Raw genomic sequence first — 20030 nt, 5'->3', positions numbered from 1 at the left:
ACGGTGCGGAATAATATTTAGATAGAGATAAACCCTTTTTGCATAGGAAATTGCATTATGATTTGCTGGGTCTATGAAATTCTCAGCAAGATGCTTTAGTTTACCAATGAAGTTGTTGCCTCAGGCATTTTTCCACACTGTTTTGATTTTTTGGGGGGGTTCTAGATGATTTTGAGCTGAGTAAGGAGCTGTTACCATTCCAGATCCCAGCGTGTGCAGCAGATCCAGCAACAGAGCTGCTGCAGCCTCTTGCCCACACTGGCAGTGCAGGATGAGCAGCCCAAACGACAGCTGCCCCATCTCAGGGGCTGTGCAGCCCTGGGGTCTCTGCCCCTCCACACTGCACAGCCCCTTTGGGGTTTGTCCTGCCAGACCCAGCTCCTGGGGGCTCACACACAGGGTTATGACAGCGACTGCAGCAGTGCCTGGGTGCCCTGGTCTGTGCTAATTTGGCCAACAGCCATTTCTCTGGGGGAGCCATTAACAGAGACCGAGAGCAGGAACACTGCTGGGTGCCGTCCCTTCGTGGCCAGACCCTGGGCACATGTAATGTCCTTTTTTTGCGTGGCACAGCTCAGCACCAGCACCACCCACAGCCCAAACATCCTCCCTCATCCTGTGAAATCACCATCCCCATGGCCTGGCTCCCCAGAGCCCCACAGTTCACACCTGACTGTGGATTTACCTTTCTGTGCAAGGTGAACAACTCATGTAGAGGAGGCAAAGCCTTTTCCTAGGGTACCCAGAGCCCTTTCCTGATGTACCAGTGGCCCTCAGTGCACGTCTCTGGAGGCCCCAGTGCCACAGTGCATGAAGCAGAGATGGTGACTGGTTATTCAGGAATTAAAAGGGTACAAATAGAGGCCCCTAAAATGAGCTTGAAAGTTGTGAGTGCTGACAGTGCAGGGGAGTGGCACTGCAGGATCAATGCTGGCAGTCCCTGGAGAACAGACCAAGGAGGGATGAACCACCAGCCAGTTAAAGACCTCCAGCAGCAACGACTTTAGGATCCATGGTCTGTCACCAGCATTTCTTGAATCAGTATTTTGGATGGAAAACTTGTTGAACAAGCAGGAGCAGAGCCCAGTAATTGACAGTTTGTCACCTGCACAGGTGATGCAGCACCTTCCACCCAGAGCTGAGTGGGGAGGAGACCCCTTCCCATATGTCTGGGGCTCAGGGGTGGGCAGCAGCTGAGCCTCCTGGGGCACAGAAGCACCTGGAGGGGCCTCAAAGCCACGGGTGCTGGTGCACCCCCATGTTGGCTTCACACAGGCTGGTGGGTTTGTCTCCCCCGTGGCTGGGAGCTGTGGAATCCAGCCATGGTTTAACACCCAGTGCTGATGCTGACCTTGGCTGCCCACGAGCACGCTCACGGCTTGGCCTAAATTGTCTGACCGCCCACCAAGAACAAAACAGAAAGGGCAGAGCTGGGGCTGAAATAAAGTTATTTGCAGATGTGGATGAACACTAACACTAAACACATCACTGTACCCATCTCAATGCAAGATGAAAGGAAATACACTCTAAAACAAAGGAGAACTGCAGATCTCGGCTATCACAGCAGCGCTGCTCTGCTCGGATCCAAAATGATTACTGCTAATAAAGGAGAGGTCCAAGTCCAGTCCAGCCTGGCTCTGAAGGGAATGGAAATCAGATTTTGGCTTGAAATGTGTTGCAGCAATCTCTGTAATACAAAATAAAGTCTGGCAGATGGAGTTATTTTTATCCAAAGCTAGTTCTGTTTAGTAGGTCGGTGGCTATAACTGATGTCCCTTTGCTATTTCCTCTTCCCCCAGGTCTGCTGCCTCAGTTTCTCCAGGCACTGACAAGATTGGAGCAGACAACTCCAGTATATTTTGGGAGGATCCTACTTAGCTGTAAAAATCAATTGTGAATTTTGCATCCACCCCCAGCATTTGGCCTGTTTATATTGCCAAATATATTCTGTAAAGAAGTACTGTACTTCACAGGAGAGCTTGTCAAGGTAAATACCTTCATTTACATAAAATGTGACTAGCAATTGAAATGTTAAAGCCATAAAGAGCAAGTTTATGATCCATCCTTGATGCCTGGATGTATAATATGACAAGGGGGGAAATACTGTGCCTTGCAACATTTACTAAATTAGTGCGTTGACACTGGGGAGGAAAGTGGGAGACTCTGGGAAAAAAAAGGTTGGAGGGTTTTTTTGAGGGCTGTTTTTTGGCTTTTTTGTTCTTCCTTTTCATAAGTATGAATCTTTCCCCAGCCTTCTACAGTCAGCTTTCAACACTCTCCTTCAGCTTGGAAACTGCAGCTACCTAAATAACAAATGGGGGGAGCAGTGCCCACGTGCCATGATGGAGCAGAGTCTGGGCAACAGCTTGGCCATGCCCAGGCAGAGGAGCTGCTCTTGGCAGGGTCAGGGCCCCACTCCCCCAGCCTTTGATCTAAACAGGAATTTCTCACTGTGATTGATTGAAAAGACTCTTGTAGTTCTGGGGTATCCTTTAAACTTTTTCAAACATAAGGAAAACCAATTTAAACCTCATACAGCTCTAAATAATACTTACTGAGAAGTGGATTAAAAGGCTAAAATGAACTGCTACTCACATAAATACAGCAGTGAAATTACAATATCCACACTGGATGCTCTGGAAAGTTTGATCGTGCAGGCTCCTCACTTGGACTCCATACAAATGCTTCAGCCATTCATTCATGCTCATACCCTCTGCAATTCATTGAAACCACTTCAAGCAAAAAATCATTTGAAAGAAATTACCTCTGTGTATCACACTCCAAGCAGTGAGAAATGTCCCACATGAACCGGCCCAGCCCCCAAAGCAATAAAATTTCTGCTGAAGTGCATGAAATAATGATTCAGAGAAAAGGAGTCCCCATGACAAGAGGAGGTAAAAGAAACCCACAAAAAGAAAAAGACTCTGACCTTTGTCGATACAAGGTGTCACGAATTTGTGCTGGAATTTTGACTTTGAAAATCTAAAGCCTTTGACCATAACTTTCTTTGAGAAGCTGTTGTTCCTTCTCTGCCAGTCTGGGCTCAGTGCAGAGCACAGTGAGCCTTGCTGAGCCAGGGAGCAAGCAGGGGCCAGGTGCATCACTTAAACCAGAGAATGTGACAACCCAACACTTCCCCTTTTGTTTCCCCAAGGCGCTGCTTTTCCCCAGGCCTATTTTTGAGTTTTCTGTAACTCTACATGCACGAGCAGTACTGCACTCACAAAGACAGCGAAGCTCACAAACTTTCACATCACAGATAACACTTAAACCCTTAGCAGCAAAGCACCAGAGTGCTTACAATGTGGGTTACTGAGCAAAATCCTAGAGAAACGATGTTCTTGACACTACAGTGCAACAGTTCAGTGACTTCAGGGCTGGTGACATGTGCCAGTTTCCTACATGCTCCAAGGGATGTTTCAACAGCCATCAGAAGAGGCATCAGATGAGGCTGGTGTGCTGAGCCCTGGGTCCATAACCCTGCCAAGGGAGCTGTGTGGCTGTTCCTGTTCCCCCACACACTCCAGGATCAGAATGGGAGCTGGGCAGAACCCCAGGTGGGAGCTGGGCAGAACCCCAGGTGGGCATGGTGCTGGGACATCCCCCTGGTCACTCCACTGCAACCATCTGAGGGAATGGGGCTGGACACCTCCCTGCCAAGGCAGAGTGAGCCAGTGCCTGGGGGCTGCCAAGGGGCACAGAGCACCCTGCTGCCTCCCTGTCTTGCTCCCACCTTTCCCTCAACACTTTGTGCCCTCAGTCAACTGGAAATACATATCACGTAGAGGCAGAAGCAGTGACAAGCCCTGCAGGAGCGGGTGCTCCAGAGCCCTCCTGCCAGTGTGTTGGCCCTGGCACTTCTCTCACTCTCTTTGCAGGAAGAGCCAGAACAGCACACAGGGGCTGCAGGTGCTGAGAGCAGCTGCCATTCCCATGGCTACAACTGAGTAGCATGTGGATAACCATCATCAGGTGATAAAACACTGCAAAAAGATACAATCCATTCCTTCATCCCATTCCTTGAGATAAAACAGAGCAGAAAGGAGGGAGACAACTGCTACCCAGGAAGGGTGCAGGCCGGGTGCCCCTGGCCCAGCACACAAGCCAGGGGCAAAGCCAGGAGACTCCCAGCTCTGGCACACAGCAGATCCACTGCAGTAGCTGCAGGATGCAAGAGAAAATCCATGCCTGCTGCTGGAGTGGCCTCTCATCAGTCCCCAGATGGGTGAAACATCGGGGCCAACCAGCACAAAGCCTGACCCTGCTTGCAGTCCCCAGCCCAGAGCTGACCCAGGTGTCAGCAAAGTCCAATACACTGGATCCACAGAGGAGAGAGGCAGCTGAGTCACTACATTTCAGCAAAAGCCAACTCACAGCAGGGCCCAGAAACAAAATCAATACACTTTCCCTAAGTTACCAGAAGTGCAGTGGGTACAACACTCTGGGAAGGCCTTTTGCAGAGAAACAGAGCAGTTCCCAGGCTGTGCAGCAGTGCCTGTGGGCAAGAGCAGACCCCAATCCATCCGCCCATTGCAGGTGTTCCCACAGTGCCGTCAGCACAGGCTCACAGTGCTGATGGAAAGGGTTTGATTTCCTGAATGCCCTGAGCCGATCAGAACAGCACAGGCATTACCCAGCAACACAATTACAGCTCACAGCGAGCTACAGCTCACAGCGAGGTGACACTGTGTGGGATGAGGCTGAAATGGCCCCAAGCTATTGCTGCCCAACAGCTGCTAGGGGATGTTGAAGAAGAGTCCCCCCACACATCCCTGGACACAATTCCTGCCGGCAGCTGTGGCAGCGAAAGCCGGGTGCTCCAAGGCTGGATCACCTCTGGACGTGCAGGGCTGGCCTCACTGCCCAGGTCAGCACAGGAAGGAAGGTGAGATGGCCCATGGGGAGCAGAGCCCATGGCAGAAATAACACACAACTGCCACCTCCCCCATGCAGACGAACTCAGTGTCCACAGGGATGTGACCGGGAGTGCCAGCTCTGGAGCCACAGAACCACTGACTCGTGAGCACATGTTTATTACTGAGAGAAGAGCTCCCTGTCATGGCATTATTCATTATTTGTACGAGGGCAGCAGCTCACCAAATAACACACAGGCCTGACTGCTCGGGAGAACACTCCAAAAAACCCAGACAGGCGGTGCAAATAACATTAGACATGCAAGCCATTCCCCTGCCTGTCATGGTGACGGCTCCTGCAGTGGGGCCACTCCACGCACACAGCTATACCCTGTCCAAGTGCTCAGCACTGGAGGCCCAGGGCAGAGAGGGGAATGTGATCTAATCACAGATAATCCTGCAGCCTCTCCATGAGGGTACCACTGAGAAGGAAGCAAGCAGTAAAGCAATGTGCGTGTACACACGGAATTTAACTCTTCCAATCAGCGAACCTTAAAACTCAATGTCAACTCACTACTATCAGGTGTTCTCTTGGTGTTATGGAAATCATATTCGTGTTAAAACTGCAAGTTACTGTTTTCAAAATGCTGTTACAAATCTTCATTTTTTTCTGCTAAAAGCTGGATGTCAAGACAGCCTTGAAAGTGTAATGTGACAGAACTGAACCCCTTCACCATGCTGAGCCTGCAGGCAGCTGGGGACGGTGGCTGGGAGCACTGGGCTGTTCCACTCAGCTCAGAAAACCTCAAGGGTGCCCAGGTGAGGGGATCTCCTGTGTTGGTCATTTGCACCAGCAGAAAGTCACAACTAAAGACCCACCATGGTAGGACTCAGAGCTCCCACTGCCTTCACACAGCCACCTGCAGCATTTCTCTCCTGAAATCCCCCGAGCACTCACTGGCAGCATCTGAGCATCCTGAGGAATTGGCATCTGCACAGGTGACCCCAGTGCAGCACCCACAGCACCAGGGCAGGGCAGTGTGACCACTGCCCAGTGTCAAACAGGATCACATCCCCCTCCTCCTGCAGTCACACAGAGCCACTGGGACCACACCGACTCCTGGGCTCCCCTGCAGACCCCTGCCCACCTCTCTGAGACCAAACCAAAGCCTCTAGCACCACAAGGGGACAAACCTGTCCAGGTGTTGGACACTGCAGGCAGTTTGCAGTTCCCATTATCCACAACATCCCTACACAACTGTGTGCCCTTGATCCAACTCAAGCATGTCCCAAATGCTGCACCTGTAATGAGCATTTGTGGATGTAATCTCCATTCCCTGGCCTCAGAGGCCTCTCTGTCATTCTGCCATCCTTTCTGTGCTCTGAGAAAGGCTCTCAGTGCTTTTCCAAATGCAGGGTAGCTCAGGGCATAGCTCATGGCATGGGACATGCCCACTGAGGCATGAGCACCACACGGAAGAGAGCAAATGCCTGCAGTCCAGCCTGGCCCTGGGGGACATGCAGAGATCACTCTGTGCCTGGGCACATGAGAGAGCAGGGGACACTTGGACACTGGCTAAAAATCAGCAGCAGCTCTTGCAGGAAAGATGGCATACCCTGGGGAAGGAAGGGGCAAGTTAAAGACAGTGGCTTACAAAGGAACAGCAGAGGAAGACTGGATGTCGTTTAAGGAAAGCTGTACCATGAAACTTGTCCTTCAGACAGCCCAGCATTAGGATAGACAGAATCATAAACTGCAACCACGCCAACAATTCTGGCAGCATTACAGAAACTAACCAAAACTAATCTTGGCCCAGTTTGCACCAGTTCGTGTGTGGGAAGACCTCTGTTTGCAATTGCCACATGAGATAAAGACATCAGAGACAGCATACAAACCTTCAGCCTTCCCTACAGTTTCCCAGGAAAAACAGAGCAGGCAGTGTGGAACAGCTATCCTGACATGCCACCCTGTCCCCAGCAGCACAGAACTGGTGTCCCCTGGCCCAGTGTTTGCAGCAACTCCAGCCACTGAGAGATCCTGGACCAGACACCCAGGGTGTTTAGGGCTTTCCAGTCTCAAGGCAGCAAAGACACAGGTAATGCAGCACGGAGTACACACAAAGAAATGGCAATGCCCTGGTGCCGTCTCCATTTTACAGGTGGGGAAACCGAGGTGGAGAGGGCATTTCCTTTTCCTCCAGCTCCTCGAGCCTGGGAGATAACCTTGTGACTGAACACCAAAGCAAGAAACCCTGAAGGTCTGCCATTCCCTTATTGCACTATGTAAGAAAAAATCTGACCGTGTTAAAAGCTCAGAGTGTGTAATGCAGAAGTCACCATAAGGAGATGCTGGTAAAAAACTTCAATAGTCGTTTCTTTGCTAAAAAAACATTGACATTTCTGTGGATAGGAGAAGAATCTCCAATTACTCTACCTGGGACACAGCTGTGAGCTGTCAGCCTCCCTGGTGCACTCCATCAGGTAATCTCAGGGAAGTCAGGAACAAACAGCTTCTGGGATGGATGGCGATCTTTCCATATTTTGCTTTTGGTTTGTGTTTGATGGCACTAAAAGCCAGCCCATGGCGACAGCCAGGCACCAGTGCAGCACCAGGGAAGTTGTGGCTGCTGCTGAGGCAGAGACCACCAGCAGTGTCCTGCCCCTGCAAGGCTGAACACTCTTGGAAGGAGGGAGAAGCACCTGTTTGGGCTGGGCGTGAAGCTAACTGTAGGTCAGGCAGCCAAGGCTGCAGTGGCACAGAGCTCCAGAGTAATTTCTTTACCCTGTGCCCACAGCATCCATCCCACAGCCCTGCTCTTGCCCAGACCCTCACACACCAAGGGTGTCCCAACCTGTTCTCCCACCTCTCCTGCCCGAGCAGCAGAGCTCCAGGGCTTGAAATGAGAATCACACACCAGAAGCTGCTGCAGGGATAGAAAATACCAAACTGCATTCTGCAAATGAAAACCTGTGTGTGCGCCTTTTACTCCATGAGAGGAGTTACACCCACTCACTAGCCCTTTTCTAGTAGCATAACTTTAAAGATGAAAAAACAGCTGCTCATCATATTCAGCGCTTGATCTTCTTCTGCCTGTTTTGAATAAAACCAAACTTTTTTAATACAGCACTTTCTATCCTCTTCTAGCCAGTTTTCTAAACTTAATTTTCAAGGGAAGCTTTTCCTCCAGGAAAATTCAGTACAATAAAATACTGTGTCTGAAATTATATCTATAAACACAAAACCATAGCCAGTCCTTTAGTTCTTCCCCCCATCAGAGCAGCACACTGAAAACACTCTCAGGGATAACCTCACTTTTTTAGTGCTGATGTCCACTTTCTTGAAATCCCCCCAGAAAATCCCACAGCATTTCACCAGAGCCAAGCAAATGCCACACCAGGTGTTATGAAGACTTTGCTTCCACAATCCCCACAGAAAACGGCCTAGAGTTTCTCACTTTTAAATACCCCTGAGATGCAGACCGTGTACTTTATTTTAATAAGGAGTGACCAGATAATCCAGGCAGTAACTAGCCTGCTGCCTCTCATTTTTAGCTTCATTTTCAGAGCAACTAAGCAGCTACCACACTAATCACAACAAGAACTTCACCAGCTCAGCCACAGACCACTTCTTAGCAAGAACCAGTATGGTTTGCTTTGAACAGTGCTACTGGGAATTTTTAAGTTCGACTGATGTGCTGCATTCTGCTCAGAAATTTTTAAGAGAGACAGAAGAAAGACTGAGCCACCATAATCCATTGGTTTGCTACACCTGTTAAGACGTTTAACACTTCCTTACCGCAGTCCAGTGTTTTCTAATAACCAGGACTTGAAGCATAAAATTCCTTTAAAATATTACCCAACATCAGACAACAGTATTTAGAGACTTCTTCACGAACAGAATTAGATCTCGTCAATGGAAAAAAAACTTCCTGACGTGGAACTTGTTGAATAAAGAGTAAACCTCATTTGTGGAAGCAAAGCCTGTGCTCGCATGAAGGCAGCATCCTTCAGTCCTTCAGCCCTAGCAGCACCTGGAATAACTTGCGATCTTGTTTATTTCAGTAATTATTAATTACCGACCTATTTAGGCGTATTTTTCACCAAGTACAACTGAACCGCTACGGCGTGCTCACACACTCTGAACAACCGAGAGCGATGTTATTAGAGATTTCCTGCTTTCCCACCAGAACGGCGCGGTTTCAATCACGGCCGCTGCCAGGCGCGGTCCCCGGCGACCTCCGCCTGCCCCGGCCCCGGCTCGGCTCTGCGGCTCCGCGCCCGCCGCGCTCCCGGAGCGCTCCCGGAGCTCGCACCTCGGCCCCGGGTCCCACCGCGGGATCCCCGGGAGCACGCAGGAGCTTCCCCAGCCCCGCACGGACACGGATCCTCCCTCCCCCACGGCCGCGGATCGCGCCCGCAGTCCCCCGCCCTCACCTGTACCACTCCAGCCCCTTCTCGTAGTTCCTGTCGAAGAAGTGGGGCTCGGTGCCCACGGCCCGCACGTCGGGGTGCGCCCGGATGGCCTCCAGCAGCGCCCGCGTCCCCCCCTTCTTCACCCCGATGATGAGGGCTTGCGGCAGCCGCTTCTCCCCGTAGTCCGGCGTGGTGCTGCTGCCGCCGCCGCGGCTGCCCGGGCTGCCGGCCCGGCTCAGCTCCTCGTCCGTGGTGCTCGACTCCTGCGGGTCCCTCTCGAAGGCTCCGCTCTGCGCCGTGATCACCTCCCCGGGGGCCAGCGGCGTCCGCAGCCAGGTGCCCGCCGCCCCTTCCCGGCTGCCGTTGGAGGCCCGCGGCGGAGCGGCTGAGGGCGCCGGGGCGCCGGGGCTGCCCGCGGGGCCGGCGGGGGAGCGCGGGGCCGCCGTGACGGGGAAGGCGGTGGGGGAACGCGGGGCCCCGGGGGCCGCCGAGCCAGGCAGCGCGGCGGGGGAGCGCAGGGCGGCGGGACCGGTGCCCCCCATCAGGCTGTAGCACAGGTAGGTGAGGCACAGGGAGAGGCTGCACATGCAGAGGAGCTTCCGCGCCGGGGGCCCCTTAGAGCCGCGCCCGCCCGGCACCCCCGGCTGGGCGGGGGGGGACATGGCTGCTCCCCGCTCCTCGCCCCGGGCACCGGGCGCACATGGTGTCAGCCGCCGCCCGGCCGCCCCAGCCGCATGGGGCGCCGCTGCCCGCCCGCCCCGCCGCCGCCGGTGGGGGGGGGCCCCGCATGGCACGGTCGCCGCCGGCCCCCGCCGGGTACCGGGGCGCTCGGGCTCCGCGCGGCCGCGCTCCGCTGCCACCGGCTCCGCACTGTTGCCGCCCGAGTTCCTGCCGCGAAACTTTGTGCCGGGTGGGAGGCGGGAGCGCGTTCCCGGCGCGGGGAGGGCCCGGCCCGCCCCCGCCGCCGCCGCCTCCGAGAGCACGGGGAGCGCGCCGGGCCGGGCCGGGCCGGGCAGCACCGCGGACAGCGGCGGGAGCCCGGAGAGCCCCCGGTGAGCCCGGCTCGCCGCGCACAGCCCTCGGCCGCCCCACAGCCCCCCTGCCCCATCTGCCGCCCAGACCCACCCGCCGTGCCGCATCCGCTCGTGGCAGCGCTCACGGCCTCACAAACAGGGCCGCTGGCGGCTGTACCCGACAAATCCTCCTCCTTTTCCCCTAAAAAATCACCCGACACAGCTCCTTGGCCCCTTGTTGTGGCCTGCTCCCCGCCACCTCCCTGAAGTGTATTGTGCCCCAAGCCCATGGCTCCCGCACAGCTGCCAAGGGACAGCTCCCCTGGGACAGGCCCGTGTGGCAGGGCACAGGCGCCTTGGTTCCGGCCCTTTGGGGACCCGGGACAGTTCCCTAGGGCAGCCTTCTCCTGGGATCCTGAGGAGAGGTGGCAGACCGTGGGCAGGGGCAGGCAGGAACTTAATTTGGAGCATGGAGGGTTCATAGTTTAGGTGCCAGGAACTGCACTTGTAGATGAGGCCAATTACACCCTCGCACGATCCTCTTCCAGGAACTCTGTCCCAGCCTTGCCCGAGCAGTCTGGGGCTGACAGCCTCCCTCCTCACAGTTTTCTGGAGCAGCCATCACCTCTTTCCAGCTCCACGTTTTGTCACTTCCCACGTCCAGTTCTCAGGTTTGGCTTTAGGATGTATTTTGTGAGGGAAATGAATGCGTTATTGTCTCTCAGGTTTTTTCTGTACCTCGTCTGGGGTCCCCAGGAGTGTCTCCATCATGAGTGCTGCCCTGGGATATTGGGGCAGCACTCATCATGGAGAGATATGTCACAGCCCTTGGCATCCTGCCCCACAGCAGAACAGTGCTGGCAGTGCCATGTGCAGAGATGAACTGAGGAACACGGCCATTTGCTAAACCCGCAGCTGAACGAGCAGCAATCTAACCTTGTGCACCTGCCCTGCCAGCACTACCTGAGGGCAGCAGATCACAGGAAGAGCCAGCACCTGATCCCAGTGACAAAAGCTGCAGAGCAGCTACATGTTCAGACATACGAGGGCCACAGCTGCACTTCTAAGCCAGCACTGGGAAAATGCAGACTGTGTTTCCAGCCTGTGCAGCTGCGTAACTCATCCTGCCTGTCAGCAGGATGAGTATTTGGAGCCAGTGACACTTCTCCATATACTAGTCTGGGGAACTGCTAGGTTGTCCATCCCATCACACAGAGGGGTTCTGGGTGAGGCTGGATGGGAGAGAGCTGGCAAAGCTTCCTTGTGCTCCCCCAGCTGATGAGCCATGGCCTAGGTTTTACAGGGGAAGCCCAGGGATTGCCCAGTTTTACAAGGGAAGCCCATCTCCAAACTTTGCTGTTACATAGGGAACATAGAATCATGGAATGTTTTGAATTGTAAGAGATTCTTCAAGGTCATAGAGTCCAACCCTTGCCATGGGCAGGGTCACCTTCCACTATCCCAGGTTGCTCCAAGCCCCAGTGTCCAACCTGGCCTGGAACACTTCCAGGGTTGGGGCAGCCACAGCTTCTCTGGGCAACATGTGCCAGGGAAGGAAGGAAGGATTCTTCTCACAAGGAAGAATTTCTTCCCAATATCCCATCTAACCTTGTCCTCTGTAAGTGTGAAGCCATTTCCCTTTGTCCTGTTCCTGCTTTCTTTGACCTCCCATTTCAGCTGACATAGCTGTAGAAGCCCTTCTTGTCATTTTGTGTGTCCCTTGCCAAGCTCAGCTCCAGCCTTGGCCTTCTTTTTTCCATCCCTATACAATCAGGCAGTTTCCCTACACTTCTCCCATGATACCTCTTCCTGTTTCCACTGCTTGTGCATTTCATTCCTCCCTGGAGTCTGACCAGCAGGTCCCACCTCAGCCATGTCAGACTTTCTGCCTAAGGAAGGCAATGTCTTGCCCAATGTCTTGTGCCTGGGGATCTTGAGCTCTTGTGCTCTATGGAAAGCGCCCTTGAAGACCTGCCAGCTCTGCTCTGCTCCCCATCCCTGAGGGCAGTTTCCCAGGGGTCACATTGACTAACTCCTTGAAGAGCTGGCAGTTTGCTTTCCTAAAATTCAGAGCCCTGACTTTACTCTTTGCCTGACCTAAATCCCTCAGGACTGCTAGCTCCACCAGAGCAATGTGCCTTTGGAGTCCCATCTACGCTTGGTCTCATTGCAAAAGCAACATTTAGAAACAAAAATTAAGTGCCAATATTAGGTAGCTACCGAGAGCTGAGAAATGTATTCATAAAAAAAGAGGAAAAGCACCAATGTTTCCCATAATGAACAAAAGCTCAATGCTGCTCTCAGCTGGACATGTGTTCTCCCTGTGCAGCTCCAGTTCCAATGGAGGTAATTCCTTCATAATATATTTTTTATAGCACACATGAGACCTCTGAAATGCGGTGTCTTGTGTCCTGTAAATCATTTCCTGTAACTTGTGTATTCCTTTTCAACTGCATTACAGTAATGTGAATGTCTGGGGACTAAGCAGAGCTGACGGAACCCTCCCGTCCCCGCCGGCAGCGCCGCCTCCCGCCGTGCCCAGCCCGGCGCCGGGGGAGCGGCCCCGCTGCCCGGGGCGGCAGCGCTCGGCCTCGGCTGTCCCCTCGGGGGCTGCCCGGGAGGAGCACGGCTCCTGCCATGGACAGCCCGAGCCCACAGCAAGGCTGCTGCAAATTCGGAAATCAGGCTTGAACCTTAAATGAGAATCCCGGTAGGGTCACACTGCAGGACTGGGGACAGATGGATGCTCCCAGGAAGCCCTGGCAGAGCAGGTTGGCTTGGCTGCACTGCTTAGCACATGGACATGGCCTCTCGTGTAATTGTTCTGGTATGTGTGGATTTACTTTGAGACAGATTAATCCTTCTCATACATGGAGATACATTTATTCCAAACTGGAGAACCCACAGAGAGCCTGCTGGCAGTCACAAGCCTGCTCTCGAGTTTCCCAATATCAAAAAACACTAACCCAACCCAAGCCTAAACCCAAATAGTTTTCAGTTTCAAAAATAAGATAAACCTCAAACTAGACTCTATTTAATGAAGTCACAGCGCTTTGGTCTTTCTGACACTGAGAACACACCCAAACTGCAGTGCTTAGCAGAATGCCCCAGCTTGACATCCCTGTGGCTCCAGCTCCTGTGACATGCTGCACAGGAGACTAACAGAATTTACAGCAAACCAGACAGAACAGAGAGACAATTTCTTCTTGGGCACCAGCTTCCAGACCAGAGGAAATTTTATAACCAGAATGTAAAGCTCTCTAAAACAAATGGTTCAGCCTTAAATGCCTGCTGCTGGGCTCCAGCTCCTGATTCATCACAGAGTGTGTATTTCTCCTGTGCAGATGTCAAACGCATCCATGAGCAGATCTGAGTGTTATCCAATGCTGGGTAGTGCTGTTCAGCCATGGATGCAATAGAAGCTGATGGAGTGTAACACTTTATTTGACAGTTCTGCTCTTAAAGGCTTCTGTATTTACCCTGCATACCTGCCTCTCCAAGGCACATCAATTAGCAGTGGGAGCACTTCCCAGGCAGGCAGCAGTGGCCAGTCTAGCAAGGCCAACTGGGAATTGCCCAGGTGGGTTGGTCAGGTGGATCACCTTGCTCATGCCCCACATTTTGGCAGGGATCAAGATCAATCGATTTTGACAACAGACAAATTCTGTTGTGGGTGACCATGGAGCAGCCACCCCTCACATGCAGAATTTTCTAAGTTCCCATCACTTGGTGTGACCTGTGGCTGCCCCACCTGGGGAATATCCCTGTGATGCTCTCATCTCCACAGGGACAGCCATGCCGAGACTTGTCCCAGAATCTTGGTCGTGGGGACATGTGACAATAAGTCATGGTAGGCAGCTGAAAGCCCTTCCCCACACCAGCTGCCAGGGTCTGAGTGCACATGCTGATGGCCAGGCTCCAGTTAGAGCCATGTTTCACACAGAACAGACTGGGAAGCCCTTTCAGAGGTGTTGCTGCTCCAGCTGGTGCTGTGCAAAGGCTCGTGGCCTGGCTCATGGGGGGAAGCAGAACTCCATTCCAAGGCTGAGATGACTGAGTGCTGGCACACTCACTGCTTAGGGGATTGTCTGCTCCAGTATTCTCACACTTTCATTCCAGGAACAGAAACTGGGAGAGGAGCAAGGCAGAGTCAGACTCTGAGGACATCTTCAGACTGCAGAGCCCATCTGAGGGGGACCTGGACATATTTGGCCAAGTGAGAGGGGAGCTGGAGAGCGTGTCCCTGCTGTCTAAATGCACAAGCAGATGAGCACCAAGAAAGGAGGAAAATGGCCTCAGATAATAGTCCATGCTGGCACAAAAACAAAGAGGTATGAGTTGGCACAAATAACTTTTGGCTGAAAATCAGATGGTTTCTAACAGTGGGAGAAATGTTGTTCTGGAACAGATTCCTGAGAGGAGCATTGGGGGCAAGGTATGCAATTAGTTTTAAGATTGAGTTTGAAATGGACTTTATAACATCATTGGCAGCAATTGCAGGGAAATGGGATTTGATGGCCCAAGCTGTCCCTTCTAGTTCCATGCTCCTGTTGTCATTCACGAGCACTGAGCAGAGCAGGAGCCCTCTAACAGGAAAGGGCTCTCTAATCTATCAAAGGCTTAACAAGATCCACTGAAGAGAATCTGGAATTAGACTCATTTGAGTGCAATGAAAAGGGTGTATTTTAACAAGGACAGTAATTTCCTTTTGTAATAATTTGTGAAGGAATATCACAGGACTCTTCTCTTGGAAGACTTTACACTGCAACTGGAATTCTTTGTAAAGGACTGGGCCCAGCTGTGAGCCAGGATGTGGTCCCTGCAGGAGTCTCTGGCCTAAGAATCTCTACATGCCAATACCCCAATTATTGCTTCTGCTAAGGACTAAATTCCAGAGATTATCACCTCAATTTCCTGACTTTTATGAATGCTAGGAGTATATTTTTCCGGAAACTTGAGAGGCTAACCTCCCATAATTCCTCCTCATTATTTACTTGTCAACAGAAGCAATGAAACACCTTGAAAAGAAGTGGATTAATGCACACAGTGCTCTACATCCTTCGGGGAATGAATAAAGTTTGTAAATACATACCAAATAGCAAAAACACAGTAAAACTGCAATGACATTTAAACTCCAGTCAAAGAAGGCACTCAGGATGTTTTGCAGTGGCATTCCACTCTGTCGCCTTTTTTCCATTCATGGAAACAGCTTCAGGTTTAGAATCACTGGTAATTCTGATGGTTGTTAGTAGCAGCTCCTGTGATCTAAACTGCACAGTTTAGAACCTACATTCATTTCTCTGACCTAAAATTACAAAGGTGGAAGAAGACATCACTGGGCAAGCTGCTCAGGCACCAGACCCACTGTTCCATTGATATGCTGTTAACAGTTGCTATAAAAAAAAAAAATGAACAGCTCTTGGACTTAAAAAAATGCATGTGCCACAAATATGCTGTGGAACATGGTTTATGCAGGGTAGTCCTGAGAGTGGAGCCAGAGGGAAAGCCAGTCAGCCTGAGAGGTGTGTGCTGGCAGAGGCAAGAGAGGAGGGGAGAAAAGGAGCACTCACAGGTGACACAAATGGTCCCTAAAGGTCCCACCAGCTCCTGAAGTCTGCCTTTGCACACTCAAGGGAGCTAAATGCCCCTGGCTCCCGCTCTCCCAGCAATCAGAGCAGCTATGGCAAACACAGGGAATGCAGGAGCTTCAGGATCTTTAGGGTTTTTTTGTCACTGTTGGGACAAACAAGCCCTTAGGAAAGTCAAGAAAAAATTGAAACCAGGAAATTTTCCTTCCATTGTTGAACAACCCAATTACAGATCTGTTCCCTCTAAACCTCCCCTTGCAGTTCTGGGGCTCCCCCTCCTCCCCTCATGTTTCCTTCAGTCACCCACTGCCCACCCAATGCCTGTGGTGCTGAGAAAGCCAGCCTTGCCTTTCCTTTGGGAAAGATGGAGACACACAGAGCCTGTGGCACCCTGCTCCAGAGCCCAGCCTGGCACAGCCAGCACCCCAGGGCCCTGGCAGCAGGGCTGCACGGGGCTCTGCCCCACCAGTGTCCTGCCGAGGGGGCTGCAGTGCCAGCTCAGGGCTCCCCAGCAGCTGCTCCCTCTCGGCAAGCCCGGGGCCAAGCCTCTCACTCAGGGTGGCATTGGCTGCTCTCCCCGTGGGAAGGGCACTGCAGGACCCATCTGCCATGGGCTCACTGCTGAAAATGGGTGAGTGGCTCTATCTGCACAGGATCAGGAGATAATCTCCCACTCTAATCGCGGTTCTTACAGAATGAGGAGCAGGGTTTGTGCAGGCAGCCCTTTGCTGATTGCATGGCAGGAGGACATCCCAAAGCCATGCTGAACATGGTGTTAGTTGGCTCTCTCCATCCTGGGCTAAACAGAGATGATGGTCGGAAAGGGGAAGACAGCAGCCACAGAGAAGCTGGCTCAGATTTGCAAAGTATCTGAGTGTATCATCGGTTGGCTACAGGGAGGGAAACTGAGGCAGGGAGGGAGGCAGAGATCACCTATGGTCACAGAGTGGCTCTGATCCCAGTTTCAGAAGTCACACTGTCCGATCCCAGCCCCAGTGAGGGCATGTCACCCAGGGTTGGAGCCTGGTGGAGGCTGGTGTAGGCTGCAGAGGCTAGCAGAGACTGGACAAGGGGAGTAGAGGCTGGCAGAGGCTGCAGAGGCTGCATCATGCAGAGACCAGCCCCAACTATATGGCTTCAGCCAGGGCTGCCTTCAGGGCAGCTGTGACTCAAGTTCAGCCCTGTCCTGCTGCTGCCATGGACTGCACGTGCTGGCTCAGGGAGCTCATTCTGAGCCATCAGGACACCATGCAGCCAGTCAGCCAAGGACAAACCTGTAACAGGACAGCCAGGACTCCTCCTGGCCTCCCTTCTGTGCCACCTGACCCCTGTGACTCTCACTGTTAGTGCCCTGCTCACTCGGTGCTGGAAGAGTCCCTAAAGCACTGGGGGAAATGCTGGAATGGGAAGAAGTGGGACACACCTACCAGCAGAGCAGAGCCGAGGACCTTGGACACAGCTCATCTGCTGCATGGCCTGCTGCCACATGCGTATCAGGAGGCTGGATTGGAAATGTTTCACCAACACATTCTGTGCTTTCTAAAATGCCCTTCCCCAGCTGCACAGGCCACACCAGAACTCCCCAGCTGGGCAGCTTGGCTGCCCAAGGAGATGGGCCACATGCTGCAGCCTTGCACAGTCCATCCCCAATGCAGGACACCTCCTGTGCCTGCTCAGGGGCCAGACATGAGTGTCAGTGACAGGATGGCCCTGTAGAAGTGCAGCCCCAGCTCCAGTAGGGCCAGCTGGCTCACACCACGCTTTGAGGTGTTCCTCATGCACTGTTGTAGCTTTCAGAGAGGGAATGGCCAGTCCAGGCTCTTCAGCCATGTGTTCAAGGAGATTCAGCTCCCCTTGAGCACCAGCCAAGGTGCTTTTCTTCTCCCTTTCCTTGTCCCTCACATGGCCTTCTTGGCCCATGGAGCAAAGACACTACTGCCCTTTGCTGGAAGCAGCAATGCCAGGTGTGAATCCCTGTAAATCATCTGTTCTCTCTCGTCCCTCCCCTTCTCTGCATGGTTCCTTCTCTCTCCTCACCTGCCACTCAGCCAAGCCCTGCTGATTTCAGTAATGTAATCCCTGCTTATTAGATAGATCTTCCACCTACCTCATAATTTCTGTAGCTCTTCTGTGAGCTGCCTAATTTATTACTCTGCCTGGTAACAAGGTACCCAGTGTGCTACCACTAAGATTTATTCTTCAGAAACACCCATGCCACCTCCTTGGCAGGGCTCTGCTCTCTTGGCTCCTGAGGGACCCTTTCAGGATTTTGAATTATTTCACCTGGGATTGAGTCTGGAAGCATTCCCTGGAGATGATACTTCCCATCCCATAACTGCCAGAGATGGAACAGTCCTGCTCTGGAGAACAGAACATTGAGGAATGATGAGGACCAGGCAGCAAAATGAGTGTTTGCTACATGTAGTCCTCTCTGATGAATCCTGCAACCTGAGCTTATTCCCTGTGGTAAGAACAGAGCAAATGCTTTCAGTTTGTGATCCAGTCCAGCTGCAGGAGTGAGTTCCTGGTAGAACCAACTCATGTAAAACACATTTGGCTTCAATTGGGAGCCTGACTGGGCAAGCTGGTATCAGTGCATGGCAGGCCAGGATGTTAATTGCAGTTCCAGCACGCAGATTCCAGGGAACAGCCCCCGTGTCCTCACACCATCTCCTCTCAGGGCTGTCAGGGCTCCCCCTGCCCTGCTGCATTTCTCTTACCTTCCTCTTCCTCTGTACCCACGGGCTGGGAGCACCAGGGCTTGGCCTTGCTGGCAGCAGCAGCAGATGGCAGCCCCCCAGCCCTCACCACCTCTGGTCCCTCTTCCAACAACTCCAGCAGGTTGGGCAGCACGGGCTGGGTTTGTCCGTGCTGTGGCACTCAGAACCTCTCCAATCCCCAGCATGGATTTTTGGGAGCTCCTGGACTGGCTCCAAACAGGAGCCCAGAAGGAAAGGCAGCTGCGTCCTGCCCACAGCTCAGGACAGGATAGGGAGAGGATGCTGTGATGGAGGTGGAAATCTCTGTGCAGGGATCACTGTGCCCTTTCCCACCTGCTGTCCTTGTCCCTGTCCCATGAATGGCTGGCACTGTGCTGGGAACATCCCCTGCCCCTTTCTTGTTTCTCCCTCTGCAGCTGTGACATTTTCTTTCACAGCTGAGCAATGCAACTGCTCCTGGCCAGGTGCAGGTTTTCTTCCATGATGTGAAAAGTGATAGATAGCCTATCAACTTGAGAGAGTCTTGGGAGTGTTTAAGGGAAGGAAAAGCTAAAATGCCCCATGATGCCAAAGCAAGGGGCTTAGGGCTTGCAGTCAGGCACTGTGTGACTCAGAATCCACTGTGAAGGGGGCTGGAGGCAGAGTGGATGCCTGACACTGCTGAAACAAACTTCAGCTTCACCTGAGCAGAGTTTCTAAAGACTCCACCATAAAGGTCAAATAGTCCTTCCCAGACCATGAGCCTTTCTGAGAGAAGAATCAACTATAGCTCTCATTATGGAAAACAGTCAAAATAATACAGCGATGCTCCCTCTGAGGGAAAATAGATAGTGCGAGTTATTCCATCTTCCCATTCAGCGATATCAGTTTAGAAAAGCAAGGCTATTTACAGAGAGCATTTTGCTTCCAGTACTTCTGAAGTAAGTGAATTCTGAATTAGTTTAAGTGCAGGATAAATCAGCAAAATAGGAACATCTTTACACTCCAATAAGATGCTATTACTCATAAGCATATTGCACTCCAGCTTGTGGGCTAAAACCACCAGTGCATGACAGGACACCAAGGGCATGAAATACAGAGGATCCATGAAAATTAGCACAGCACCTTTGGTGTGAAGAGGTAATTTGGGATATTGATTGGTGATGATGGCAGCCCAGTGCTGAGATGCTCAGACCTGATCCTGCAATCCCAGGTGCTCCAAACAGCCATGAAAACCCCAAAACTCCTTCCAAAAGCAATCTGTATTTCTTCAGATTTCAGATCAGAGGCTGAAGCAGGAACATGGAATTAAATGTTGTGCAGCTGCTCAGGATACTGAGGCCCCATGACTCGTTTGCCACATCCATCACACTGGCAAGGAAAGACCCCAGGCAGGAGCAGAGCCTCACACAGCACACCTGGTGGGTGACAGGGTCTGTGCTGTGAATGTGACCCAGGCTGCAG

The 20030-nt window shown here is 52.5% G+C and overlaps 1 protein-coding gene and 1 long non-coding RNA gene across 2 annotated transcripts in view; one reads left to right on the top strand and one right to left on the bottom strand.

Annotated features, from left to right (window-relative positions):
- Positions 1-9928, bottom strand: part of HS3ST4 (heparan sulfate-glucosamine 3-sulfotransferase 4) — a 55087-nt gene extending 45159 nt beyond the window's left edge. Inside the window, exon 1 of the mRNA XM_066329985.1 lies at positions 9288-9928. Within this exon, the coding sequence (XP_066186082.1) occupies positions 9288-9928 (641 nt within the window). The remainder of the gene's footprint in view (positions 1-9287) is intronic.
- LOC136368044 (uncharacterized) overlaps positions 1-20030 on the top strand; it is a 229319-nt gene that overhangs the window by 194938 nt on the left and 14351 nt on the right. The window lies entirely within an intron of this gene.

The sequence above is a fragment of the Sylvia atricapilla genome, chromosome 15 (genome assembly GCF_009819655.1).
Source record: "Sylvia atricapilla isolate bSylAtr1 chromosome 15, bSylAtr1.pri, whole genome shotgun sequence".
Classification (NCBI taxonomy): Eukaryota; Metazoa; Chordata; class Aves; order Passeriformes; family Sylviidae; genus Sylvia; species Sylvia atricapilla.
This window is presented reverse-complemented; position numbering and strand designations above follow the sequence as displayed.